General features: G+C 35.8%; 2 protein-coding genes across 3 annotated transcripts; one reads left to right on the forward strand and one right to left on the reverse strand.

Moving 5' to 3' along the window:
• On the reverse strand, positions 1 to 9,211 carry LOC128191971 (uncharacterized). Its single transcript, XM_052864368.1, has 3 exons — positions 8,897 to 9,211; positions 197 to 5,818; positions 1 to 84 (listed from the first exon to the last, which is right to left on the reverse strand). Exons 2-3 carry the CDS (start codon positions 5,813 to 5,815, stop codon positions 1 to 3), a joined length of 5,703 nt encoding a protein of 1,900 aa, XP_052720328.1. The 5' UTR covers positions 5,816 to 5,818; positions 8,897 to 9,211.
• A 9,373-nt stretch (positions 9,212 to 18,584) lies between these two features.
• On the forward strand, positions 18,585 to 25,290 carry LOC128186702 (mitochondrial folate transporter/carrier-like). Of its 2 annotated transcripts, none has more exons than XM_052856554.1 (7): positions 18,585 to 18,935; positions 19,452 to 19,617; positions 20,051 to 20,139; positions 20,584 to 20,750; positions 21,809 to 21,922; positions 22,295 to 22,440; positions 24,962 to 25,290. In XM_052856554.1, the coding sequence occupies exons 1-7, from the start codon at positions 18,779 to 18,781 to the stop codon at positions 25,083 to 25,085; spliced, it is 963 nt and encodes a 320-aa protein (XP_052712514.1). In that variant the 5' UTR covers positions 18,585 to 18,778; the 3' UTR covers positions 25,086 to 25,290. The 2 variants fall into 2 exon arrangements, with proteins under 2 accessions (XP_052712514.1, XP_052712522.1); XM_052856562.1 differs by lacking the exon at positions 24,962 to 25,290 and adding an exon at positions 22,959 to 23,932.
• Positions 25,291 to 25,530: the final 240 nt, after the last annotated feature.

Here is a 25,530-nt window from a genome sequence, read left to right on the forward strand (position 1 = left end):
TTATTGGTACAGTTGTTGTGGCAGCCTCAGTAGTAGTGATAGATTCTGTTGTTGATGTAGCAGCTTCTGTAGTTGTGACTGCTTCTGTTGTTGTTATGGGTACAGTTGTTGTGGCAGCCTCAGTAGAAGTGATAGCTTCTGTTGTTGATGTAGCAGCTTCTGTGGTTGTGACTGTTTCTGTTGTTGTTATTGGTACAGTTGTTGTGGCAGCCTCAGTAGAAGTGATAGCTTCTGTTGTAGATGTTGCAGCCTCTGTGGTTGTGACTGCTTCTGTTGTTGTAATTGGTACAGTTGTTGTGGCAGCCTCAGTAGTAGTCATAGCTTCTGTCGTGGATGTAGCAGCTTCTGTGGTTGTGACTGCTTCTGTTGTTGTTAGTGGTACATTTGTTGTGGCAGCCTCAGTAGTAGTGATAGCTTCTGTTGAGGACGTTGCAGCTTCTGAGGTTGTGGCAGCCTCAGTAGAAGTGAAAGCCTCTGTTGTGGATGTAGCAGCTTCTGTGGTTGTGCCTGCTTCTGTTGTTGTTATTGGTACAGTTGTTGTGGCAGCCTCAGTAGTAGTGATAGATTCTGTTGTTGATGTAGCAGCTTCTGTAGTTGTGACTGCTTCTGTTGTTGTTATGGGTACAGTTGTTGTGGCAGCCTCAGTAGTAGTGATAGCTTCTGTTGTGGATGTAGCAGCTTCTGTGGTTGTGACTGCTTCTGTTGTTGTTAGTGGTACATTTGTTGTGGCAGCCTCAGTAGTAGTGATAGCTTCTGTTGAGGACGTTGCAGCTTCTGAGGTTGTGGCAGCCTCAGTAGAAGTGAAAGCCTCTGTTGTGGATGTAGCAGCGTCTGTGGTTGTGCCTGCTTCTGTTGTTGTTATTGGTACAGTTGTTGTGGCAGCCTCAGTAGTAGTGATAGATTCTGTTGTTGATGTAGCAGCTTCTGTAGTTGTGACTGCTTCTGTTGTTGTTATGGGTACAGTTGTTGTGGCAGCCTCAGTAGAAGTGATAGCTTCTGTTGTTGATGTAGCAGCTTCTGTGGTTGTGACTGTTTCTGTTGTTGTTATTGGTACAGTTGTTGTGGCAGCCTCAGTAGAAGTGATAGCTTCTGTTGTGGATGTTGCAGCTTCTGTGGTTGTGAGTGCTTCTGTTATTGTTATTTGTACAGTTGTTGTGGCAGCCTCAGTAGTAGTGATAGCTTCTGTTGTGGACGTTGCAGCTTCTGTGGTTGTGACTGCTTCTGTTGTTGTTATTGGTACAGTTGTTGTGGCAGCCTCAGTAGTAGTGATAGCTTCTGTTGTGGATGTAGCAGCTTCTGTGGTTGTGAGTGCTTCTGTTGTTGTTAGTTGTACAGTTGTTGTGGCAGCCTCAGTAGTAGTGATAGCTTCTGTTGTGGATGTTGCAGGCTCTGTGGTTGTGACTGCCTCTGTTGTTGTAATTGGTACAGTTGTTGTGGCAGCCTCAGTAGTAGTGATAGCTTCTGTTGTGGACGTTGCAGCTTCTGTGGTTGTGAGTGCTTCTGTTGTTGTAATTGGTACAGTTGTTGTGGCAGCCTCAGTAGTAGTGATAGCTTCCGTTGTGGATGTAGCAGCTTCTGTGGTTGTGACTGCTTCTGTTGTTGTTATTGGTACAGTTGTTGTGGCGGCCTCAGTAGTAGTGATAGCTTCTGTTGTGGAGGTAGCAGCTTCTGTGGTTGTGACTGTTTCTGTTGTTGTTATTGGTACAGTTGTTGTGGCAGCCTCAGTAGTAGTGATAGCTTCTGTTGTGGATGTAGCAGCTTCTGTGGTTGTGACTGTTTCTGTTGTTGTTATTGGTACAGTTGTTGTGGCAGCCTCAGTAGTAGTGATAGCTTCTGTTGTTGATGTAGCAGCTTCTGTGGTTGTGACTGTTTCTGTTGCTGTTATTGGTACAGTTGTTGTGGCGGCCTCAGTAGTAGTGATAGATTCTGTTGTGGAGGTAGCAGCTTCTGTGGTTGTGACTGTTTCTGTTGTTGTTATTGGTACAGTTGTTGTGGCAGCCTCAGTAGTAGTGATAGCTTCTGTTGTGGATGTTGCAGCTTCTGTGGTTGTGACTGCTTCTGTTGTTGTTATTGGTACAGTTGTTGTGGCAGCCTCAGTAGTAGTGATAGCTTCTGTTGTGGACGTTGCAGCTTCTGTGGTTGTGACTGCTTCTGTTGTTGTTATTGGTACAGTTGTTGTGGCAGCCTCAGTAGTAGTGATAGCTTCTGTTGTGGACGTTGCAGCTTCTGTGGTTGTGACTGTTTCTGTTGTTGTTATTGGTACAGTTGTTGTGGCAGCCTCAGTAGTAGTGATAGTTTCTGTCGTGGATGTAGCAGCTTCTGTGGTTGTGACTGCTTCTGTTGTTGTTAGTTGTACAGTTGTTGTGGCAGCCTCAGTAGTAGTGATAGCTTCTGTTGTGGATGTTGCAGCCTCTGTGGTTGTGACTGCCTCTGTTGTTGTAATTGGTACAGTTGTTGTGGCAGCCTCAGTAGTAGTGATAGCTTCTGTTGTGGATGTTGCAACTTCTGTGGTTGTGAGTGCTTCTGTTGTTGTAATTGGTACAGTTGTTGTGGCAGCCTCAGTAGTAGTGATAGCTTCTGTTGTGGATGTAGCAGCTTCTGTGGTTGTGACTGCTTCTGTTGTTGTTATTGGTACAGTTGTTGTGGCGGCCTCAGTAGTAGTGATAGCTTCTGTTGTGGAGGTAGCAGCTTCTGTTGTTGCGACTGTTTCTGTTGTTGTTATTGGTACAGTTGTTGTGGCGGCCTCAGTAGTAGTGATAGCTTCTGTTTTGGATGTAGCAGCTTCTGTGGTTGTGACTGTTTCTGTTGTTGTTATTGGTACAGTTGTTGTGGCAGCCTCAGTAGTAGTGATAGCTTCTGTTGTTGATGTAGCAGCTTCTGTGGTTGTGACTGTTTCTGTTGTTGTTATTGGTACAGTTGTTGTGGCGGCCTCAGTAGTAGTGATAGCTTCTGTTGTGGATGTAGCAGCTTCTGTGGTTGTGACTGTTTCTGTTGTTGTTATTGGTACAGTTGTTGTGGCAGCCTCAGTAGTAGTGATAGCTTCTGTTGTGGATGTTGCAGCTTCTGTGGTTGTGACTGCTTCTGTTGTTGTTATTGGTACAGTTGTTATGGCAGCCTCAGTAGTAGTGATAGCTTCTGTTGTGGAGGTAGCAGCTTCTGTGGTTGTGACTGCTTCTGTTGTTGTTATTGGTACAGTTGTTGTGGCAGCCTCAGTAGTAGTGATAGCTTCTGTTGTGGACGTTGCAGCTTCTGTGGTTGTGACTGCTTCTGTTGTTGTTATTGGTACAGTTGTTGTGGCAGCCTCAGTAGTAGTGATAGCTTCTGTTGTGGACGTTGCAGCTTCTGTGGTTGTGAGTGCTTCTGTTGTTGTAATTGGTACAGTTGTTGTGGCAGCCTCAGTAGAAGTTATAGGTTCTGTTGTGGATGTAGCAGCTTCTGTGGTTGTGACTGCTTCTGTTGTTGTTATTGGTACAGTTGTTGTGGCGGTCTCAGTAGTAGTGATAGCTTCTGTTGTGGAGGTAGCAGCTTCTGTGGTTGTGACTGTTTCTGTTGTTGTTATTGGTACAGTTGTTGTGGCGGCCTCAGTAGTAGTGATAGCTTCTGTTGTGGATGTAGCAGCTTCTGTGGTTGTGACTGTTTCTGTTGTTGTTATTGGTACAGTTGTTGTGGCAGCCTCAGTAGTAGTGATAGCTTCTGTTGTTGATGTAGCAGCTTCTGTGGTTGTGACTGTTTCTGTTGTTGTTATTGGTACAGTTGTTGTGGCGGCCTCAGTAGTAGTGATAGCTTCTGTTGTGGAGGTAGCAGCTTCTGTGGTTGTGACTGTTTCTGTTGTTGTTATTGGTACAGTTGTTGTGGCAGCCTCAGTAGTAGTGATAGCTTCTGTTGTGGACGTTGCAGCTTCTGTGGTTGTGACTGCTTCTGTTGTTGTTATTGGTACAGTTGTTGTGGCAGCCTCAGTAGTAGTCATAGCTTCTGTTGTAGATGTTGCAGCCTCTGTGGTTGTGACTGCTTCTGTTGTTGTAATTGGTACAGTTGTTGTGGCGGCCTCAGTAGTAGTCATAGCTTCTGTCGTGGATGTGGCAGCTTCTGTGGTTGTGACTGCTTCTGTTGTTGTTATTGGTATAGTTGTTGTGGGAGCCTCAGTAGTAGTGATAGCTTCTGTTGTGGTTGTTGCAGCTTCTGTGGTTGTGACTGCTTCTGTTGTTGTTATTGGTACGGTTGATGTGGCAGCCTCAGTAGAAGTGATAGCTTCTGTTGTGGAGGTAGCAGTTTCTGTGGTTGTGACTGCTTCTGTTGTTGTTATTGGTACAGTTGTTGTGGCAGCCTCAGTAGAAGTGATAGCTTCTGTTGTGGATGTTGCAGTCTCTGTGGTTGTGAGTGCTTCTGTTGTTGTTATTGGTACAGTTGTTGTTGCAGCCTCAGTAGTAGTGATAGCTTCTGTTGTGGACGTTGCAGCTTCTGTGGTTGTGAGTGCTTCTGTTGTTGTAATTGGTACAGTTGTTGTGGCAGCCTCAGTAGTAGTGATAGCTTCCGTTGTGGATGTAGCAGCTTCTGTGGTTGTGACTGTTTCTGTTGTTGTTATTGGTACAAGTGTTGTGGCGGCCTCAGTAGTAGTGATAGCAACTTCTGTGGATGTAGCAGCTTCTGTGGTTGTGACTGCTTCTGTTGTTGTTATTGGTACAGTTGTTGTTGCAGCCTCAGTTGTAGTGATAGCTTCTATTGTAGATGTTGCAGCCTTTGTGGTTGTGACTGCTTCTGTTGTTGTAATTGGTACAGTTGTTGTGGCAGCCTCAGTAGTAGTGATAGCTTTTGTCGTGGATGTGGCATCTTCTGTGGTTGTGACTGCTTCTGTTGTTGTTATTGGTACAGTTGTTGTGGCGGCCTCAGTAGTAGTGATAGCTTCTGTTGTGGTTGTAGCAGCTTCTGTGGTTGTGACTGCTTCTGTTGTTGTTATTGGTACGGTTGATGTGGCAGCCTCAGTAGTAGTGATAGCTTCTGTTGTGGACGTTGCAGTTTCTGTGGTTGTGACTGTTTCTGTTGTTGTTATTGGTACAGTTGTTGTGGCAGCCTCAGTAGAAGTGATAGCTTCTGTTGTGGATGTTGCAGTCTCTGTGGTTGTGACTGCTTCTGTTGTTGTTATTGGTACAGTTGTTGTGGCAGCCTCAGTAGAAGTGATAGCTTCTGTTGTGGATGTTGCAGCTTCTGTGGTTGTGAGTGCTTCTGTTGTTGTTATTGGTACAGTTGTTGTGGCAGCCTCAGTAGTAGTGATAGCTTCTGCTGTGGATGTAGCAGCTTCTGTGGTTGTGACTGCTTCTGTTGTTGTTATTGGTACAGTTGTTGTGGCAGCCTCAGTAGTAGTGATAGATTCTGTTGTTGATGTAGTAGCTTCTGTGGTTGTGACTGTTTCTGTTGTTATTGTTATTGGTACAGTTGTTGTGGCGGCCTCAGTAGTAGTGATAGCTTCTGTTGTGGACGTTGCAGCTTCTGTGGTTGTGACTGCTTCTGTTGTTGTTATTGGTACGGTTGTTGTGGCAGCCTCAGTAGAAGTTATAGGTTCTGTTGTGGAGGTAGCAGCTTCTGTGGTTGTGACTGCTTCTGTTGTTGTTATTGGTACAGTTGTTGTGGCAGCCTCAGTAGTAGTGATAGCTTCTGTTGTGGACGTTGCAGCTTCTGTGGTTGTGACTGCTTCTGTTGTTGTTATTGGTTCAGTAGTAGTGATAGATTCTGTTGTGGTCGTGCTTGCAGAAATTCTAATGATCAATACGTTTAGCGTTATTGTCAGAAGGGACAGCGCCAATAATTTGGTTTTCTTCATGATCTGAAATTAAAGCTTTGTGATGGAATTTCAGAATTTTTGAATATATTTAAGGTTAACTATCTTTAAACTAAAGCAAAAGCGACAGTAATTTATTTTGAATTCTTTTCTCAAAACAATACTGCATGTGCTATACTATGTAGGTTTGAATGAACTATTTCTTTGGAATAATAAGAGCAGGTGTGATGAGGGGAAGGGGCTTTTTTCACTGATCAATATAATAGTGGGGTGGTCATAAAACCCTTGAGTGATAGAAAAATAGAATTCTAATCTCATAAAGAAAGAAAAACTTGTGTTCTAAGAGCGCGACTTGGTTTTTATATAAACCAAGTTACCAAAAATAATTTTGAGATTCCGATATGATACTTCCAGTATATTATATCTATAATATGTAAGGCTTACTGGGTATATATTTAGTTAGAACTAATCATAGAATTTGAACACGGTTGCTTCAATGTTGTCTTCTACTTGTTCTATATATAAAGTTTCACACGGACGTATACGCACTCATCGTTTTAATCCCCAGTGGTATTCCTTCCCTCATTTGTTTGGTCTTTGACTTCGATAGATGTATCATATGCACGAACAGAAATACAATAAGCTTTCTTTATTGAGAAGAACACTTTCAAATTGGTTTGAATAAAAGTTGATGGCATTTTTGTCCATTATAGTTAAGTACCGGTATATCATGGCCTGGTTTTTTTTTAGCTTTGCGGTTGGATTTAATCATTTATCAAAACATTTAATAGTATCCATGCTCAATAAAACATATATCTTCATGTCTTAATATTAAGACATTATTGTACTTAATATCACGAGTACATCATTTCTTAGGGAAGTGTTAAGTTGTAAGAGAGCGTCAATGGGTGGATATGCTGATACAATCAGGTTTACGGTTGGTTGATAATTTGCTCGTGCGACAACCGACAAAAGACAGGAAGTGCATCAACTTTTACGTCAATCACTAACTGTCCTTTTGTGGTTTTTGTTTTTTCAATCTCCCCCATCTCCTGTTATTACTTGTAGATGGAGCTTTCAGATTTTTATGAACCGTTAAAATAGTTCGATTGCACTGCTTTATGATTAAAAAAGCTTGTATAATAATTATGAGATCCATTAAAATTGTATACAGGTTTGTTCCTGGACAGTAATATTCAATGATTTGCCATTCCTTATTGACTGGAGTTATCCGTCAGTGAGTTAAACTATTCACAGTGCCTTAAGTCTGATACCTTTTGGAGTTTAACCTCATAACCTAATTCTCAAAAAAATCCTCTACAGGGTCGTGTCGTTATTATCCCTGCATGCCCTCTTAGAGATATAAAAGGCTCACTGTTCCTAGGTTATGAAGGAAAATTTCTATTTGATCAAGCTTAAAGATATTTGTTCGAATCGTACTTTTTAAATGAAAAAAAGAATTCGATTGTTATCAATTGCTGTACAAATAGACGATTTTCCAAAGAAATCAAGTGAAACGCGAGGCATCGCGAGACCCCAGTCGACCCAAGTTCAAATAATTGTCACTCGCGGTCTCTTTTATAACTATACTAATGGTCATCTTTCATTTAAAAGACCGTTTTCGTTTAGTTATATAATCTGATCTTAAGATTAGACAACTATCCCTTATTGTCCAGCGGGATTACAAATCGTCACCACCCAGTTAAAATCTCGACATGACCAAACCCTCCAACTTGTTTGGCCTCTTTTTATGTAAGTGTCATAACTAGCGGTATTATGCCAGCATGGCATTGAAATGGTCCAACCGTCGTTTAATGAATGGGGTGCCACAAATATTTGAATTACCAGTAGTCTTTCAGTGCGGGAGGGGAAGAGAGTACATAATTCACGCTTCATAAATGCATTGATTTTTTAAATGGCTTGGGGTAAAATATACATATATAATTTCAATGTACAACTCATCAGATTCTGCAGAGCTAATTAACGCGTAAATCTTTCCTACAGCGATAAAAATGTTAATTTCGGAAAATATACGGGTGCAAATTCCTGCTTTCAGTGGGTCTATGATATTTCTTAAGAATCGCCAAGTGATTTAGATAAGTCTGATGAAACTAGTGTTTGATTCTCAAAATTTGCTGTGAATTAAATGAGAGTTTATGGCGTTGTTGACAAAAAAGGGTATTTTATGGCAGCTAGACATTTAGTAATTACATCATGAAATCGAATACAAATTTATGAAAGACAACGATTTTTGAAAAAACGTTTTTTAACAAAATTGGATTTCCCAATCTGGCAAATTCTGAGAAGTATAGAAGTAGTTTCCTGATCAAACTTGTGAAACTTTACCTTTAACTTAAAAAACTGTAAATTAATAAATCCGTTCTTAGATTTTTCCGCATTTATAGATAATGCAAAACAATAAATGTCATTGTTACAGAGTTAAGAGGAAAAAAAGATTTAAAAGCCCCCACCTAAATGAATATAAATCTTCTTGGTTGCGCAAGATTATTTAATAGGATTATTTTTTTAACCATATAATTGATATCGGGATGTTACACCAATTAACATTGTTTGAAATCTTGTCTGGAGCATTGGTGTTGCAACAGCTGCCTTCTGCAGTATCAAATTGCAGGGAAGAGGCCTGTTAATTAAATCTCCTCTTTATAACTATCCTTATTTTAGTTCTAAAAGCCTTTGTAAACACTGTATAATCATATGTGTCCAGATGTTATTGAACGAGAGTGACCAGACATAACAATTGATAAATGCCGGCAAAATCAATATATTGAACTAGTAACCCTTTATCAGAGGTCTGTGGGTTTCTTGTGTGCATTAGTATTAGCATTCAGAAAGTTTCGGACAAATCGAAAATTTGCAGAATTGAGGGGTGGGGGTTAAAAAAATTTTTTTGTCTTGATGAAAATTTGCTTTCATAAAGTCACTTTGTTCATTATTCCGCTAACGAATTCCAATAGCTTTATTTCGGTTTCGCAGCAAGACAGTCCAAAGAATCAGTATACACGCACATGTATCTTCAACAAATTCTCATTCAATTGATTTCTAATTAATTATCATCAAAACTCAGTAAGTAACTTGGGTAGATGAGAATAAAATGAGACTTACCTTTAATGTTTATGAAAAAATTCCATTAAAACAAAATTCAAAGGTGCAAACTTTTTAAATAGTCTAATATGCAAATAGAGGCAATTTAGTTAATCCCAAATTGAACATTAATATAGTAACCATCACAACCAACTAAATGCAGTCACTTTATAATTTTTTCTCCTTTTTTGGGTAAGGTAATATTAAAAACACTTTCAATCAACGACTGGCCCTGTTCATATTAAACGATACAAGTTCGATCAAAGAAGTCCAGCGATTCTTTTAAAAATGTTGTAAGAGGACAGTGGGGCCCCCGAAGGGTTAAATCTCTGAACAAATGAACACATGTATACCCAGGCACTGTAGGAAATGAATAATTCATATATTGGGAAGATTTTCAATTATTTTCAGACTGAACGACACTGCTGAAGAGACGTGTCACCTCTGATTATATATGGATTACTTGTATTGATTATCTTTCCCTGTTTGTTATAAATTCAATGAGAAGCGATAATGAAGTCAGTCAGGAAGTTTTAAGACTGTGCACGGTACCTGCAAGTAGCTATAAGTTTGGAGCATGGAAAAGGTTAAATTTTTTACGTAGGAAAATGAATATACTAATTTAAATTTCAAAATCAATACGCAATTTGTAACTCTTATTGACAAGAGATAGAATAAAACGATAAATCAATGAGTATTGATTATTCGATTATCTAACTTAATTGCGCACGGATCATTGTTGGGTTAGATCGAATAAGCGATTTTCCTTGAGATTGAATGAAAGTAACCTTTGATGCGATTGGTTTTACATTTTCTTTCAATAAACTTTTTTATAATACCGCAACAAAAATTGCGACACATATATTATGAAGTAATTAATTTATGAACAGAAGTGTCACAAATTTTTTCTTTGACGGTGAAATGTTCGCAAAAATAGATTTAGAAGACAGTTATGTACTCACATTATGAGGGACATTCCCGACTTATTTGTCATGAGCAGCTACATGTAGAACTGTGACAGAACGGTGTTTTACCACTGCGCAATGCAAATTAAACAAACAACTACACAGTTGAAGATATTAGATATCCTTTATCTGTAGCAGTTGTATTTTAAAATGCCAAATCCTTCCCTCAGAATAAAAGAAAAAACGCCTTAATGCAATCAAAGAATGGGGAAATGCAGAAATATATCTCCTTCAAAACCAAAAGATAAAAATCTCTCACGTTTACTATAGTATCTCTTGTTACGGTTATTTTAATTTGTGTTTTGATAAATGGGAAAGATATCGCAATGATGTGGACTATCTGTGGTACATGTATCTCCATCAGAAAAAGATGCATATTTTGTCAATCGATTTTGTGAATCTACCATAGAAACAAGCTTGAATTTTGTCGTGAAACTTTAATGTGTAAACTTAATCAGTTTAATTGCTAGGTTGTCGATAGAGAAAAACGCAATCTAATTCCGCTTTAGCAAGTTGCTTTTATGTAGGTTTGTAAAAAGACCGTATGCTTGCGTTAACTCTTAGGCATGGATTCTGATATTCCTGTCTGAAAAGTGGGTTATAATGGATGTTCGATTTTTTAAACTGAAATATCGCGCAAAAAACAATAACATATAGTGATATCATGATATACATGTATACAATAAACGCTGTTCTTTTAAATCAAAGAAATATCTAGATAAGAAATAAAAATATTTATAAATTAAAACGAAAAAAAAGTCAACAACGAACAAATTTAAGTAAGTAAAAATATTTACTTACTTAAAGACTTACTTGAAAGTATCCATGCAGATTACGATATCACAGTTTGAATAGACAGACTCAAGTATAACAGTGTTAATGCACCATTACTTTGGATCAAGTTTTTACCAGTTTGCGACCTGTCTCCCCATTACCTAAAAAACGACTCATTTCATTCTGATAGAGAAAATATGAAAATCAATAAATACATAATGAAAAAGAACTCATGTGCAAAGATGGAAAAGCTTGATTATATACACTTACTAATATTCAGCATCCTTTTTCGGTATGTTTTTTCTGAGTTTTCGGTATAATTTTTTTCCAAAAGACTCTGCCGCTTGTGTATCGAAGTAGTTTGATGCAAGAAGAAATATTAAAGGTCGAAATATTAATATCATAAATGTTGGGGTAAGAGAGTACATGAACGTGTAAATATAAGATGAATATGTAATACTATATAATTCGTGGGGCCTATTGATTACAGTATAAATTATTCAGATTTTTGATTGCTTAAACGGGATGCCCAACTTTTCCCTTTCTGTGCCTCCCGATTACAGGAGGATTGAAAGGGGAGAGAATTTCATTCACTAGTAGATACGGATGAGTAAGTTCTACGGTCTGGCTAAACACTAGCGTATTTGTTCAATACAGTTTAAATATTGAACTGCGGGTCGAACTTATACCTGCTATGTATTACCCGGCATGTTCTAACAGAAGAATGTGATAGCCCATCCCGTAACAGAAGCTTGTTGTTGGCCAGATAATTGACGGGAGATTCCAATCTCTCGGTCGTGTATTCATTGCTGTTTTGGGGGGTTTTGTAGCACCCGTCAATACACTCAACATATGAATACGCTCGAAATTAAAGAAACTGAAGGGTCAACAAATTACATGTAACCATCATTTCTCCCTCGAAATTTGAGACATGGGTTTATTTAGCCATAAACTATTATTTAGTAAACAAAAAAATCCCGAAATTTAAGCTTTAAACATTTCAATATGTCCATACAACTATGTACCAATTATGACTTTATCTGTTTCCATCGAAGTCACCATTGTGAATTGAGCTGTGGTGACATGCCTTCATTTTTTTTTACTCATTCATAAATGGTTTGGTTTGGTTTGAACTTATTTTATTGTAATATAATTACAATGGGATTGGGCACAAGTTCTAAAACTTATGTAGCCCTCTCCCTATACAATAATTTACAATTATTTCACATGCAAATAAAATCTCATATAGGTGTATATGAATATAAAGATTCAAAATGATTTACAATAAAGTTGAAGATAGCACATTTTCATGCAAATGTAAACACGTAATCAAAATCTTTGGATTTTTAATAAAAATTTGAACTAAGGAAAACAAGTGATCATTCACAGTATTATTAAGTTTGTCATCTCCCCAAAGCAAAATATGTGTATTAGCAATATTTAAATCGCTAATGCTAAAAACATTCTTAAATAACTCGTCTATGCTTTAGCATATTTAGTACATGAGAAAAAATGGCGATATGCGTCTTCAACCTTTCCACATGTATATAAAACATAGGCGTCGGAACCGGGGGGGCTAGGGGGGGCTTAGCCCCCCCACTTTTTTTGCAAAGTTATACCTAACCATTAGAAACATAGCATGATAGAGGGCTGAGCCCCCCCACTTTTTCTAGCAGGAAAGATTATTGTTCCTAAATTTACCTTGAAAGATTGAGAAGTTAGATTGAGAAGCATACTACCCCCCCCCCCCCCCCCCCCCCCACGGATTAGGAATTTCATGATTTCGGGAAAAGGAAAATTTGGGTAAGTTATTTTTAATTTTTTTTTTTCGAAGTATATGTATGGTACTCCCCCCCCCCCCCCCCCCCCCCGACGGATTAGGATTTCCATGATTTTGGGAATTACTTTTTTCTCAATATTTCTGAGGATTAGTCTAGCCCCCCCACTTTCAATTTGCTTCCGACGCCTATGTAAAAGGCTTTTAACAATTATATGTACATTATAATAAATCTTTGTCGATAATGCTTTACTTCGCTGATGCTTCTACCGTCACGGTTGTTGTTGTTGTTGCTGCTTCTGCTAATGCTGCTATACTGCTACTGCTGCTGCCACCGCTACTGCTGCTTCTGCTGCTGTTGATGCTGCTGATGATTTTTATTTCATTTAAATAAATAAAAAACGAATTGAAAACTGGTATATACAGATGTTGTGTGTTTTGCGTAGTGAAATGCTTACAAAAGAGATCTCATTCCTTATTCATGCCCTCTAGCTCTTTCCTTTGAATATTCTGTACTGTTCTTATTTAATTCATATGATATTGCAGTATTCTATTCTAAATGTTTTTGTATGCGACAGAATTGCATGATTTGGAGATCCCTTATAATGGAGGTTTGTGTTTCCCCCTTTGCACTTTGCAGTGTCCTTGAACCCATTTGTTTGCTGTGCATTTCAGATCAAATGATATCACACAATACAATCGTGCGTATTTAAACGGGCATGCAGCTGAAACATAAATCAAATATCCGCGACTTAACATAGCAAATTCCTTTCCTCCAAGTTGCACGCATGTAGTTACATGTATACATTTGTGAGCAGTTTGCTGTCGATTCAATCTTTTCTTACACACATCTCAAATTGCTACAGATTTGTTGTCAAAAGGCGTGTGAGTGGGTGTTTGTCGTCCTTACATTGTTGAACTGTAATGAAAGAAAAAAACTCCACTGCTCTTTCAAAACCTATTCGTTGTTTGTAATTGGGTATATATGAGTCTTGAGTCACGGTCTGTGCTTTAGATAAAATTATTATCTACCGAGTATTTTATCTCCTGTTTCTTTTAACAGGAACCCAATTGTGTTCACACAGCTACTGACAGAACTCAAGCACGATCTAACCAATTTTCAATCAAACAATTTTTTAGTATAAAAATTGAGGGGAAATTGATTGTTTCTATTGTGCAATGTGCAACTGATCACCAAAACCTACTCACTTTAACATGATAAATAATATGAGAGAGAGAGAGAGAGAGAGCTCGAGAGAGAGAGATATGAACTGGGTATGGATAGTAGATATCGCATTGCACGGTCTATTTACACGAGAGGCTGATGAGAGTTATGCATACTTTTGAATGCAAGGCTCACTGCTTACATTTCATACCCGCTGGAACCAACAAAAACATCTTATTGTTTAGTTTATAAACATTGATAATAAGCAATAGTTTACAGTTAAAGTATACCATTGAGGAGTCAGCAAGATTCCGGTTCCCCGAGAGCAACCCTATTTTCCGAGGCGAAGCCGAGGTCTATTTACACGAGAGGCTGATGAGAGTTATGCATACTTTTGAATGCAAGGCTCACTGCTTACATTTCATACCCGCTGGAACCAACAAAAACATTTTACTGTTTAGTTTATAAACATTGATAATAAGCAATAGTTTACAGTTAAAGTATACCATTGAGGAGTCAGCAAGATTCCGGTTCCCCGAGAGCAACCCTATTTTCCGAGGCGAAGCCGAGGAAAATAGACTTGCTCGATGTGAAGTGGAAAATTGTTGGTTTCCACAATTGTATACTTGTTTTACTATACCGATGCAAACAATAATTAAGATAAAAGCCATACTAATTATTATAAGTAATTTTTATTTGAAAATGAATAATTATGATTTATTCAAAATAACTCCGACTTTTTATCCTCAGATTGACAGATATTGCAAAGTGTTCTGAATACGTGTGTATTGGATCATCTACAAATGTAATTGGAGAAGATGTATAATAATGTTAAACTTTTTAAATTTTGTGAGCTTCTTAGCCAATTATACCCCTATAACTTGGGATGTATCAGCTAACATTCGTCATATCCCTTTGCACGCAGGCACATTTCATTGGTTTTTTATTATAATTTTATAGTTCCCATTTCTTTGCCCATTCTTAAGTCAAAATATAGAATGAATGGTTCAGCAATCATATATGCATACCGTAATTCACAAAAATTGTCTCACAAATTATATGCGCCAATGTTCAAAGATGTTTCTTTTTAAATGATTCAGAAATGATGTGAACTCATAATTTGAAATCATACATCGTGACGGAAATGTCATGGACGATAAAATCATGGGTGTGATGAAATAAAAAAAAAATTAAGCTGGGCTTGATATGCAACATTCCTTCAACCAATCGTCATTTGGTATTTTTGCACGTCAAAACATAGATGTATATAAAGAAGAAACTAAGACGGAGAAAAAAAAAACACACCATGATTTACAAATAGTTTACATCAAGAAAATTCCAATTATAAATATTGCACTAAATGTATAATTACTAAAAGAAAACCCCCCAAAACAAAATAAAATCGAATTTGATATGGAATTGTATTAAACTAATAATAATTGATTTGTTTATCAAATGCTAATATGATTGACTCTTGCAAAAAAAGAAAAGCTTAAGTTTAAAATTTTAAAAAGTTTTAAAGTTTAAAATTACATGAAATCTTGACTCTTGCAAAAAAAGAAAAGCTTAAGTTTAAAATTTTAAAAAGTTTTAAAGTTTAAAATCACACTGAAATAATCCAATGTGTGAATGTAATAAATTAAGCCAATGGATGTCATATCGAATTTCTTGTATGACAATTACTTTTTATCTTATAATATGCTTATATAAAGACAGACATAGAGTCAATTTGGTAAAGAAAGAGCTTGATGTTATTACTAGAATACCAAAATATATTATTTGAATTTGACATATCATGTGCCAATGTTACCGGTTTTACATGAGTTGCCTGTATTATATAGTTTAATCTCTTCAAAAGGAAAACATTCTTCACGTATTAATATTTAATCTGGGCGTGACCCACCTGCTGATTCAAAAAAATGACCAATGTAGACCATACAATAATAGCGAAAGCCTTAATCGGCCGTTTAACACTTGTGTGTTTGGTTTGCTTTCCATTATAATCCCCAGGCCTATCATATTAAGCAGTGGGAACTGGACCGACTAGATCAACACTAAAGCCAAAAACCTCTTAATACATTAAATCTATATGAAATATTTCAACCGTGCATTTGTTCGTCGCTAGACTAAACATAATTCATGCCGGGTTTTTAAAGTGTGTGGTTCTAGTCGGTGTTTTAAAGATCGAATGGTGAGAATTAGGATTTTCTCCGTTCCTTATATACCCCTTTAAAAATAGACTACCCATTGGGGGTCTATCACGTGACTTGTTGAAATCTCACGAACTGTTAAGAAGTCCAGGAGGATTTAAAAACCTTCTTTCAAAAATGGTAATTCTTATTATTTCATAATAAGGCTACCCACTTGAAAAAATGCGTCTCAATTCCTCAGCACAATGAGCAAAGAAAAACTAAATCGGCTTATATTTGTTGTGTACATTCACATCCTTATAAGCTTTCCACCTTAAAATTCCTTGACACAAATGAACGCAGGCGGGCCTTAGTGTTCGAGCGAGTCACGCTGTACGCTATTTGTAAGGGATTTAGGGCGCGGCAGAGAAGGTCTTTTTGGCCCTGTCATGCTACTTTATATGTCACTGGATGCATTAAGATCCATTTCAAGCGATAACATTGTAGGCAGTCACAATCAAAACTCCGCTGTCTGAAAAAAAAATGGAATTTGAAACTTCTGAAATTTTTTTTTTGCCCCAGTATAGGTCGAACGATAAAAGCGATGGCAGTGTATCCTTATTGTGCTACATAAATCATATGGTGATATTCACACAATTCGTGTCTGAATAATGTTATCATCTACCGTAAATTCAAAGAATATTATTCAGGTGTGGTTGTTTGGTATTGAATTCGATACACATTAAAACCGTATTTATTGTAATAACAAAATTACGCTTGGGTATATATATATATATATATATATATATATATATATATATATATATATATATATATATATATATATATATATATATATATATATAACTGATAGCCCTTGATGTTTTGTATTTGAATTAGGTTATTTGGTGGGTGCTGCTGCTGCCTGAATCGATTGTTAATATTTACTTATGATTCCTAATATTGGGAATTGTTAAAATGGCTGTTGTAATTGTTTTAAGGAACATAAAACTGAAGTAGTTATACATACATGTATTGTTTTATGTCCGTTTAAAATTGCACTACTCTTCCATAACAAGAGAGACAATCGTAACAGGTTTTTGGGGACTGAGGAATTGCAAGGGTTGGTACCGGTGTGTCAGTCCATGTACTCTACCGACCTAATCATAGTATTATAGTTTGATTTTTAATGTGTTGTGCATCATTTAAATTATTTAAAAAAAAAACTCAGTAAAACATCGGTTTTAAAAAAATAAAAAAAAAAATCGTCATTAAAAAATATCGATAAGCCTTTGAAATCAAATATCATGGCATACTAAATACATGTTGTGAATCAAGGATCGGCCAGTGATTATTGTTCAGGTATGCATGATCCCATAAAGGTGGGTGGGTCCAGGGGGGGGACACACCTTTAAAAGAAATCTATACATATACATATAGTTAAAAGAAAAATGTTTCTTGCTATAAAAAAAAAAAGGGAGCCCCCCCCCCCCCGGCCTCTCTGATGCTACGTGCATGCCTATTTTGAATGATCTGCTCATGATATCCGTGCATGTATTTCATTTGTACCACCAAACAATTGTACATGCACATACAGTGCATGTTTAAAAGATTGATTCAATGCACTATTTATATGTAAATATGATAGTTTAAAAACATATCTGCATGATGCAGGTTTGTAGACGAGGAACTGTGGCACATTTCATTAGAAATTCTATTTTAAACTCTCTAAAGTCTATAAATTCCTTATTTAATGCCATTGTTTTTGTCAGTACTGGTACCAGGATGAACTGCATGTCCAATGTTGTAGTTGAGAATTCAATAACCGTATGTACATGTACATTGTAATAAAGAAAATATACGTATCATTAAAGAAACACACGAGATCTTTTAAAAGGCATTTAAGCTTATTATATATATAAATCTAAGAATTTCCTCGGAGTGTTATAAACTTCGAAAGTGTTTCATTATGTGTATACCTAATAGTACATATTATGCATATAATATTACATAATTATGTTTACAAATTGAAAAAAAGATTAAACAATGTATCCTCTAATTTTCTAGAGAATTATAACGGCATGTAGATTAGAAATTATCGGTAGTTTTGCCGAAAAATAGTTATAATATCAAATGCTTATAGTTAACACTTTGCAACTTTGAGAAATATTTCAAATTGTCCATCGTGTACCATGCAATATTTTAGATCATCGAGAGAAAAAATTGCATAACATCCCCACCCCAAAAAATAACATTAAAACCACAGAACTTCTAAATCTTACTACTTTGTCATATTGTTTTATTGTAGCTTTTTAAATAAAAAAAAAATAACAGTTCATAAATGACAGTTTAACCAGTATGTTATTTATGTCTCTGGTTAAACGTGCTTCGCACACAGGGGCTTGGTTGTTGGATAGTGAATTTCCTAATTATTTGTTCCCGAAGAAAAAATTGATTAAGATTGGTAATCTTAGATGGATTTCTGTGTATTACATTAAATAAATACACTGAAAACCCCCGATTCAGTCATGTTAAAAAAGTGTATTCAATGTACATTAAAAAAGTACTTTTTTTAATGTACATTGAATACACTTTTTTAAAATGACTGAAACGGGGGGTTTCAGTGACTTTATTTATTGCATTACACAGAAATATTATACACATAAGATTACCAATTTTAATCAATTTTTTTTTCGGGAACAAATAATTAGGAAATTCACTATCCAACAACCAAGCCCCTGTGGCTTCGCATAGATTATAATCTATGCCATGATTTAAAAACTTCAGATCTATAAAGTTATTGTGTCAATCCTTTTAATATCATAATTGATTGATAAACATGCTGTTCAAGAACGGCTACTGTAATTTTTAATCATTATACAAAGAAAGATAACTCGTTTGGCGTGTGACGTAACATCAAAATGGCTTCGCGTGGTAATGGAGTAAACACATGAGAGACTCGTGTGGAAATGGAGAAGTATTCATCGTTCTTTAACCTTCAAAATAGTATATGTTTTACAGATTTTAAAAACATTTTACGTGTTGTTCAGTATATTCATGTGAAGAGATAGCAATACCCCAGACAGGCGCGCCATGAGTAAATCACAGGTGAAGGAAGCCAATGTGACCCCTCCAGTCAAGGGAATATTGCGTCATTTGAAATGGGAGCACCTGGTCGCTGGCGTCAGTGGAGGGGCTGCATCCACTCTACTTCTACATCCGCTAGACTTAGTAAAAATTCGATTCCAAGGTAAAAAAAAATGCTGCTCAGAACTCCAAATAAATATCCAAGCCAAGCATGATCATATTTTCAACATGCGTGGAACAGAAATTCAGACCATGACCATAATCGTTTAATGATTATTTGCCACAGCTGCTTGTGTTTTCATCGTTGCATATTTATAATACTGTATATTTTTATACTTATGAATTTGAGTACTCTCTTTTGAGAAGTTGACAGACATAGCCTTCATCCATTGAAGACTATAATGCCTGCCCACTTCGCAAAAGAGAAAAGAATTTGAGTAGATCAACAAGTATAAAGTAATAGTATCTCTTACTGTTAGTTTTAGAAAAAAAATTCAATAGTGTGATTGTGGTATCGTGTATATTTTGGAAGTTACTGTACATTCAGCAAAATATTTTAAATAATCAGTGTTACATGTACTGCATTATACTTTTCAGACCCTAAATATAACAAAATCTGTTGAAGATCTTTTTAAGAAGTGGTTTAATTTGTTAATCCATGCTTTATTATCCATTCCAGTAAATGAAGGGGCCCATACTGTGGGACATGTGGACAGGCCGGAGTATCGAGGCATCATCCATGCCTTCCGGAGTATCCAGAAGAGCAGTGGTTTCTCCGGACTTTATCAGGGAGTCAAACCAAACGTCCTAGGATCAGCCTCCGCCTGGGGCTTCTACTTTATGTTGTAAGATCCTGTTTTTGTTTTATCGCACAATATGTTGATTTAAGGAGGATGGGTAGTCAGCTAATTACCCATCAGATCAACATGTACCTGACAAATTTTTTTCAAATGATTTTTTTTAGATATGTAAGAATGTAATTATATTATTAAAATATATAATTAGTTAAGAAAAATTCCATATATTTTAGCATCAAAATTTGAATATTGTCTTATTTCTTATTTATTATGCCCACCTTCGAAGGAGGCATATTGCTTTGCTGCTGTCTGTGAGAGTCTGTCTCTCTGTTGGTCAGTCGATCTGTCGGTCGGTTGTACGCAAGTGATCAAAATATCCATTTTGGACATTCTAGGAGTGTGTTATTGCAACTTGTTTGACATCATGTATGAAGTGTTAAAATTTATGCACATGAAAAAAGGTCATTATTTATTCTTACAGCTACAACACAATTAAGACTTCCATGCAAGATGGGGACACTAAGGTGGATTTGGGAGCCGGTAAACATACACTAGCAGCCTCTTGTGCAGGTATTATAAAAAAGTGTAACAATGACAATGCCTTGAGATATATTTTTTTTTTTCCCTGGTCAAGTTAAGAAGCTTTCAACTAGATTTTAACCTGTCAGTTTTAAATTTTTAATCTGACCAAAGCGAAAGAATTAAGTCATTCACATCCAACATCAGGCTATCAGTTAATGTAATTTTCAGTCTTGTAAACACGTTTGTAATATATACGTGTACTTACAAATGACATGCATGCTTAAACATGTAATTGAATAATTTAATGTCAACTTAAAAGTTTTTGTCATCCAGAAAGATATGAATATGGGATATATATGTGTGTGATAAAAATAATCTTCTATGATATTTAAGGAGATCTGATGTAGGACATCAAACTCTCTCTAATCTCTTCCCTCTCTTTTTCGTTCACAGTGACCCTTTTTTAGAACATTAACCTGTTTCTTTTTTTAGGTCTATTTACTTTAGTGCTGACAAATCCAATATGGGTCGTGAAAACTCGATTATGTCTTCAATATGAAGCCAATGCTACCTCCGTCAAGTCAGAGAAATACTACTCAGGAATGGCCGATGCGTTGTTCAAAATTTACAAACAGGAAGGTTTCAGAGGATATTACAAGGTAAGCGCAGACCGTCAATGAGAGTATTATCAAAACGACTTTGGTGTGGTTTTTCCTATAGTGTTGCGTTCAAGACTCTCAGCTACGTCATGCAAAAACAGTACATGCTCTTCAACTACAAACTTTCTTATTGGTTGATTCAGCTTACAGCTGATTGGCTGTTGGTGTGGACTAATTATATATGCACGAACAAAACAACATACTTAACCTGTATAAAGCTACGATGCATGTATACGATACTTAAGAAAAACTTGCAATTTAGGGTGCATGATATATACGCTAGTTCTGAATAGATTAACATATCATACCGCATTCTGTGTAAATACTAGTAATCCATTAAAAGCATTCTTCATTCAGTTTACAACTGTTCAAACATGTTCATGTAGCTTTACTTGCCATAAATGAAGTTCTCCCAGTAAACAATCATTTTACTAGGCTAACCGACCTTAGAAAGCGAATCCAAGAGTTGTAGTTTTTATGTAAACACGCCACTGTATGGGGCTTATGATGAAGTTTAAGAGAGTTTCAGAAAAATCCATAAATTCTTGCATTGCTTAAGTGCGCATAAATAATTCCGCCTAAGTTGATCTATTAGAAAGTTAAAATAACACCAGCAGTGTGTATTGTTTTTGCTTGAAGTAGTTGACTGAATTGATTGTGATGCTGTTAGGAAAAAACAATACAAAGCTAATCCAATAATATTCTTAAATTATTTGATTATAGTCTTATTTTTTGTGGGGTTGGGGTTTGGGGGCAAATTTATTTTATTCCCTGTTAAATACTAGAATATATTGTTATTCAGTAGTTGGGCAGTGGTCAGACTAGTTTGAATACTGTAGCCAGAGAGCTAAGTTGGTAGAACACCTGACTAGAGATTCAGGGGGTCTGGCTTCGAAACCTAATCAGGTCGATCATTATTTCTCCCATCCCATTACAAATGTATACCGGTATTTAATATAAGATGAATATGTTATGACTTTGTTAAACTGAAATCCATATAAGACACCAACATATGACCAGCATATTTATTAGGTTTTTTCATAACTTTTGTGTTTCAGGGATTCTTGCCAGGAATGTTTGGAATTTCCCATGGTGCTATACAGTTTGTGTGTTATGAAGAATTGAAAACCAAATACAACAATTTTAAGGAGCGACCAATAGATTATAGACTGGTAGGAATACTTTGTGATTTTTTCCTTTCATATCTATTTATAAAAATAAAAAAACTATTTCATGACACATTGAGATATGCATGTATATTTGTATATGTAGGCAATCATATATAGCAGGAAAGCAATTAGATTAAAGCAGCTCATTGCTTTCACAAATAAAGATCTTTCTTTGTAAGATATATCTTATTTAAGAGAAATCTTAAGAGACATCAATGATACTACACTGTACCTATTTTGTTTCCATCTCTTTCTTTTCTTCTACCTCAACATATGAGGCCATGATTGTGTTGTTAAAACACAACAGAAAATTATGTCACAGATTTAATCATTGCAGCTTTACAGGTCGTCAGTTTTCTGTCTTCTTTTCTGTAGAACTCGGCGGAGTACATCACCTTCGCCGCCCTGTCCAAGATTCTAGCTGCGACTGTGACTTATCCATACCAAGTCGTGCGTTCTCGACTACAAGACCAGCACAGGAGTTACAATGGCATCGTAGACGTCTTACAGAAAATTTATAGGTAAGATATTCCCACCAATAAAAGGTTATTTATTATCTGTTGTAATATATATTTTTACAATCATGTTACATTTAATATCTTGATTTATTTTTTTTTTTTTAAGAAAAAAAATGTTTAAAAAATTTTAAGAAGTTGATCTTGTAATTTTTTTTTTCTGAGGAATAGCTTTGATCATTAATTTGAGGGTTACTCTGACAATTTAAAATCTTAAGCTTGATCGATTCATATGTTTAAAATCAATTTTTGACCTATGCTTTTGTATTGTTTTTTTACTTTAAATAAGAAAGAGGAAAAAAAAATATTTTCTAGAAAGTGATGAGTATAATGCAGATAGTTTTCAAATGGTACTGTTAAAACCTTTTTTGAAAATTAACAAAAAGTTCGAGCTTTTGACATGAGAATTTTTCAGTGTGTGAGAATTTCTTGTTTTGCCAATGACGTAACATTCTAGCAGTGTATTGATTTTACTCTGTGTATTTGTGCGTCACCTCTGTGAATGACATTTGATCCTTCTCTAGGTTTGAAGGATTGCGAGGATATTTTAAAGGAATGATGGTGTATTTGTTTCATGTGACACCTAATATCTGCATTGTCTTCCTTGTGTGGGAGCAAGTGGTCAGTTATAGCAAGGACTCGTGACATTGGCAACCTACCCCAAACAATGACAGCGAGAGGCATGCAGAATGGATCCAAGAATCTCGTTGGACTTTACGAAACTCAGTATTGATCATTCTAAAGAGTGGAGGAGCAGTGAAAAATACATGTCAGTTTTACAGGGTCTGTTGTAAAAAATGCTAATTGTTCTGTCTACCAAGAGACAGAAAGTCGAAGTTAATTTAAGGCTCACCTTGGGACAAACTGGGATCAAGTTAAATGTGTACATACAATGTATATCATTTTATAAGTGGTTATTTTCTTACCATATTTTATTCCTAGCAATGGACCACAATTCAGGTTGAAGAACTAGATTTACAACACCGCTTATTTTTTAATGTTGTGTTTTTATTTTGAACTTTTTTTTTTTTAAAATCCATCAGGGGATTTTCTTTATCACTATGACTATTATTTTTGGAGTTCCTAAACTTTTTTCCATTTGATAATTTCATTTCTTGAATGCATGTACTAAGATAGGGTACCATTTCATTCTTCTTCAACACAGCTTCTTATAAATCTATTTTTCTTCTTTTACAAATTTTAGCTTAAATAGTAGGCATAATTTTTCATCAATACATGCACATTTTGTCAACATTGATCTGCTCTGAGGTTGCATTTCCTGGTAAAATATTATGAAAAGTAGTGCATATTGCATTTATGTGTATTTGACTGTCAGTACATGTATTATACATGTATTCCTACAGTTTGCAATCTCCCATAGCAACAATGTGTTATTCAATAAATTATTACTTCAGGTCTCTCATGTACCAAAGTCTTTCATATTATGAAGAAGAGGGCAATTTGTGAATATTTCTAGGGGAGTAGTCAAATGATAGATTGGGGGGGGGGGGGGGGGTTATTGTTCTGTTCACTGTTATTTCATTTTTTCTAATGGGAAAAGGGGTGGGGTAGTACTGTTAGTGCCAAAAAGGGGAGATGATTATGTGTTTATTTGTTTTCCGTATTCTTTCATATTAAGCAGTCCAATTTGTTTAATGCTAATGTTGAAACTTTGTAAAGCTTTTATTATGTGTATTGATACGAATGAAACATATTAAACAGAAATGTTATATGAATACATGTATAAGATTGAAATATATATTGACTGAAAAATTGAAAGGAAAACAATAAAAAAGATTGATTGGTATTAGGAATTAATGATTGTAAATGATAATAGGAGTTTTCTCTCTTTGCAAAGTTTTGCCTGTTCATTATTGATAAGGGGGGGTGGGGGGGGGGGTTTAAGGAGAAACATTAAAAAATAATTTTCATTTTATTTTTACAAACCAGGCAAAAATTTATAAAAATAGGAAACAAAATATGCCTGTTAGTTTTGCTTGATGATGTCAGAGACTATAAAAATTCTATAATCATTGCAACACATTTAACAATTAAAACCTTCATTATGACCTAATCATCTCTCTATCTTAAACATTCTCTCTCTCTCTCTCTCTCTCTCTCTCTCTCTCTCTCTCTCTGAGATGATATGAGTTTTTATTAAAGGGATTATCTTTGTATTGTCTGCCAAATGTTGAATCAGTGTTTTGTTGTTTATTTTTTTTTTGATCTATTTATTATACATGTCTGTATTGTATTTTTATCAAAGATTGAATTTAATTTTGATTATTTTGATGGGTGTTTTTCAAAGCAGATTGGCATTTCTTGACTTTAACACATGTGTTGTGTAAATGTATGGATACAATATTATATAATGTGAGATACATGTATTTGGACTATATTTTCAAGTTCAAATTTTATGTCCAAGGGAGGAATTTATGCCTGAGAGGAAGCTAGATTTTTGTCTGTGAATATTGATATTTATAAATAAAAACATCAAGTTTTAACCGCCATGGTTGATTATTTTCAGGTACGAAGGATTGTGGGCTTTTTACAAAGGACTTACCCCAAACCTGTTACGAGTCACGCCTGCCTGTTGTATAACATTTGTTGTGTATGAAAATATCATTTCTATGTGTCACAAGAACAAGTAATTCTCAATACCAGAGACATACATTGTTATTTGATGTGAAGTAAGACTGTGTGGAAGAATGGTCAAGTGTACATGATGAACTTGATATACATGTATTTAAGTGAAAAAAAAAATTCTTACCAGTAATGTATGTGGAGAAAATATGAATTCTTGTTTTTATCTTCTTCTCTTTTTTAATTTTTTTTCTTTTTTTGGTACACAAGAAGTATTATTTTTATAAATCCATTTTTATTCTAGGAAAACTTGTGATATACATGTACAATGTTCTATAACTTTGTTGTAATACAACACAATGCGAATACTCTTGTGTTGAAAATAAAGGAAAAAGGTATGAAAAAAAATTCACAAGTTTTCTTTGGTTTGTTACATGTACATGTAGTATCTACATGCAAGTTGTGTAATTCATGTAGTTGATGTGACATGTGTGTGAAAATCATCACATTGGC

Source organism: Crassostrea angulata, chromosome 1 (assembly GCF_025612915.1).
Source record: "Crassostrea angulata isolate pt1a10 chromosome 1, ASM2561291v2, whole genome shotgun sequence".
Classification (NCBI taxonomy): Eukaryota; Metazoa; Mollusca; class Bivalvia; order Ostreida; family Ostreidae; genus Magallana; species Magallana angulata.

Coding starts and splice junctions, on each gene's coding strand:
- LOC128191971 (XM_052864368.1), bottom strand. CDS start 5,815: ATGAAGAAAACCAAATTATTGGCGCTGTCCCTTCTGACAATAACGCTA. Junction 85..196: donor CTGAGGCTGCCACAACAACT/GTACCAATAACA, acceptor TAACAACAACAG/AAGCAGTCACAACTACAGAA.
- LOC128186702 (XM_052856554.1), top strand. CDS start 18,779: ATGAGTAAATCACAGGTGAAGGAAGCCAATGTGACCCCTCCAGTCAAG. Junction 18,936..19,451: donor AGTAAAAATTCGATTCCAAG/GTAAAAAAAAAT, acceptor TATCCATTCCAG/TAAATGAAGGGGCCCATACT. Junction 21,923..22,294: donor GACCAATAGATTATAGACTG/GTAGGAATACTT, acceptor TCTTTTCTGTAG/AACTCGGCGGAGTACATCAC.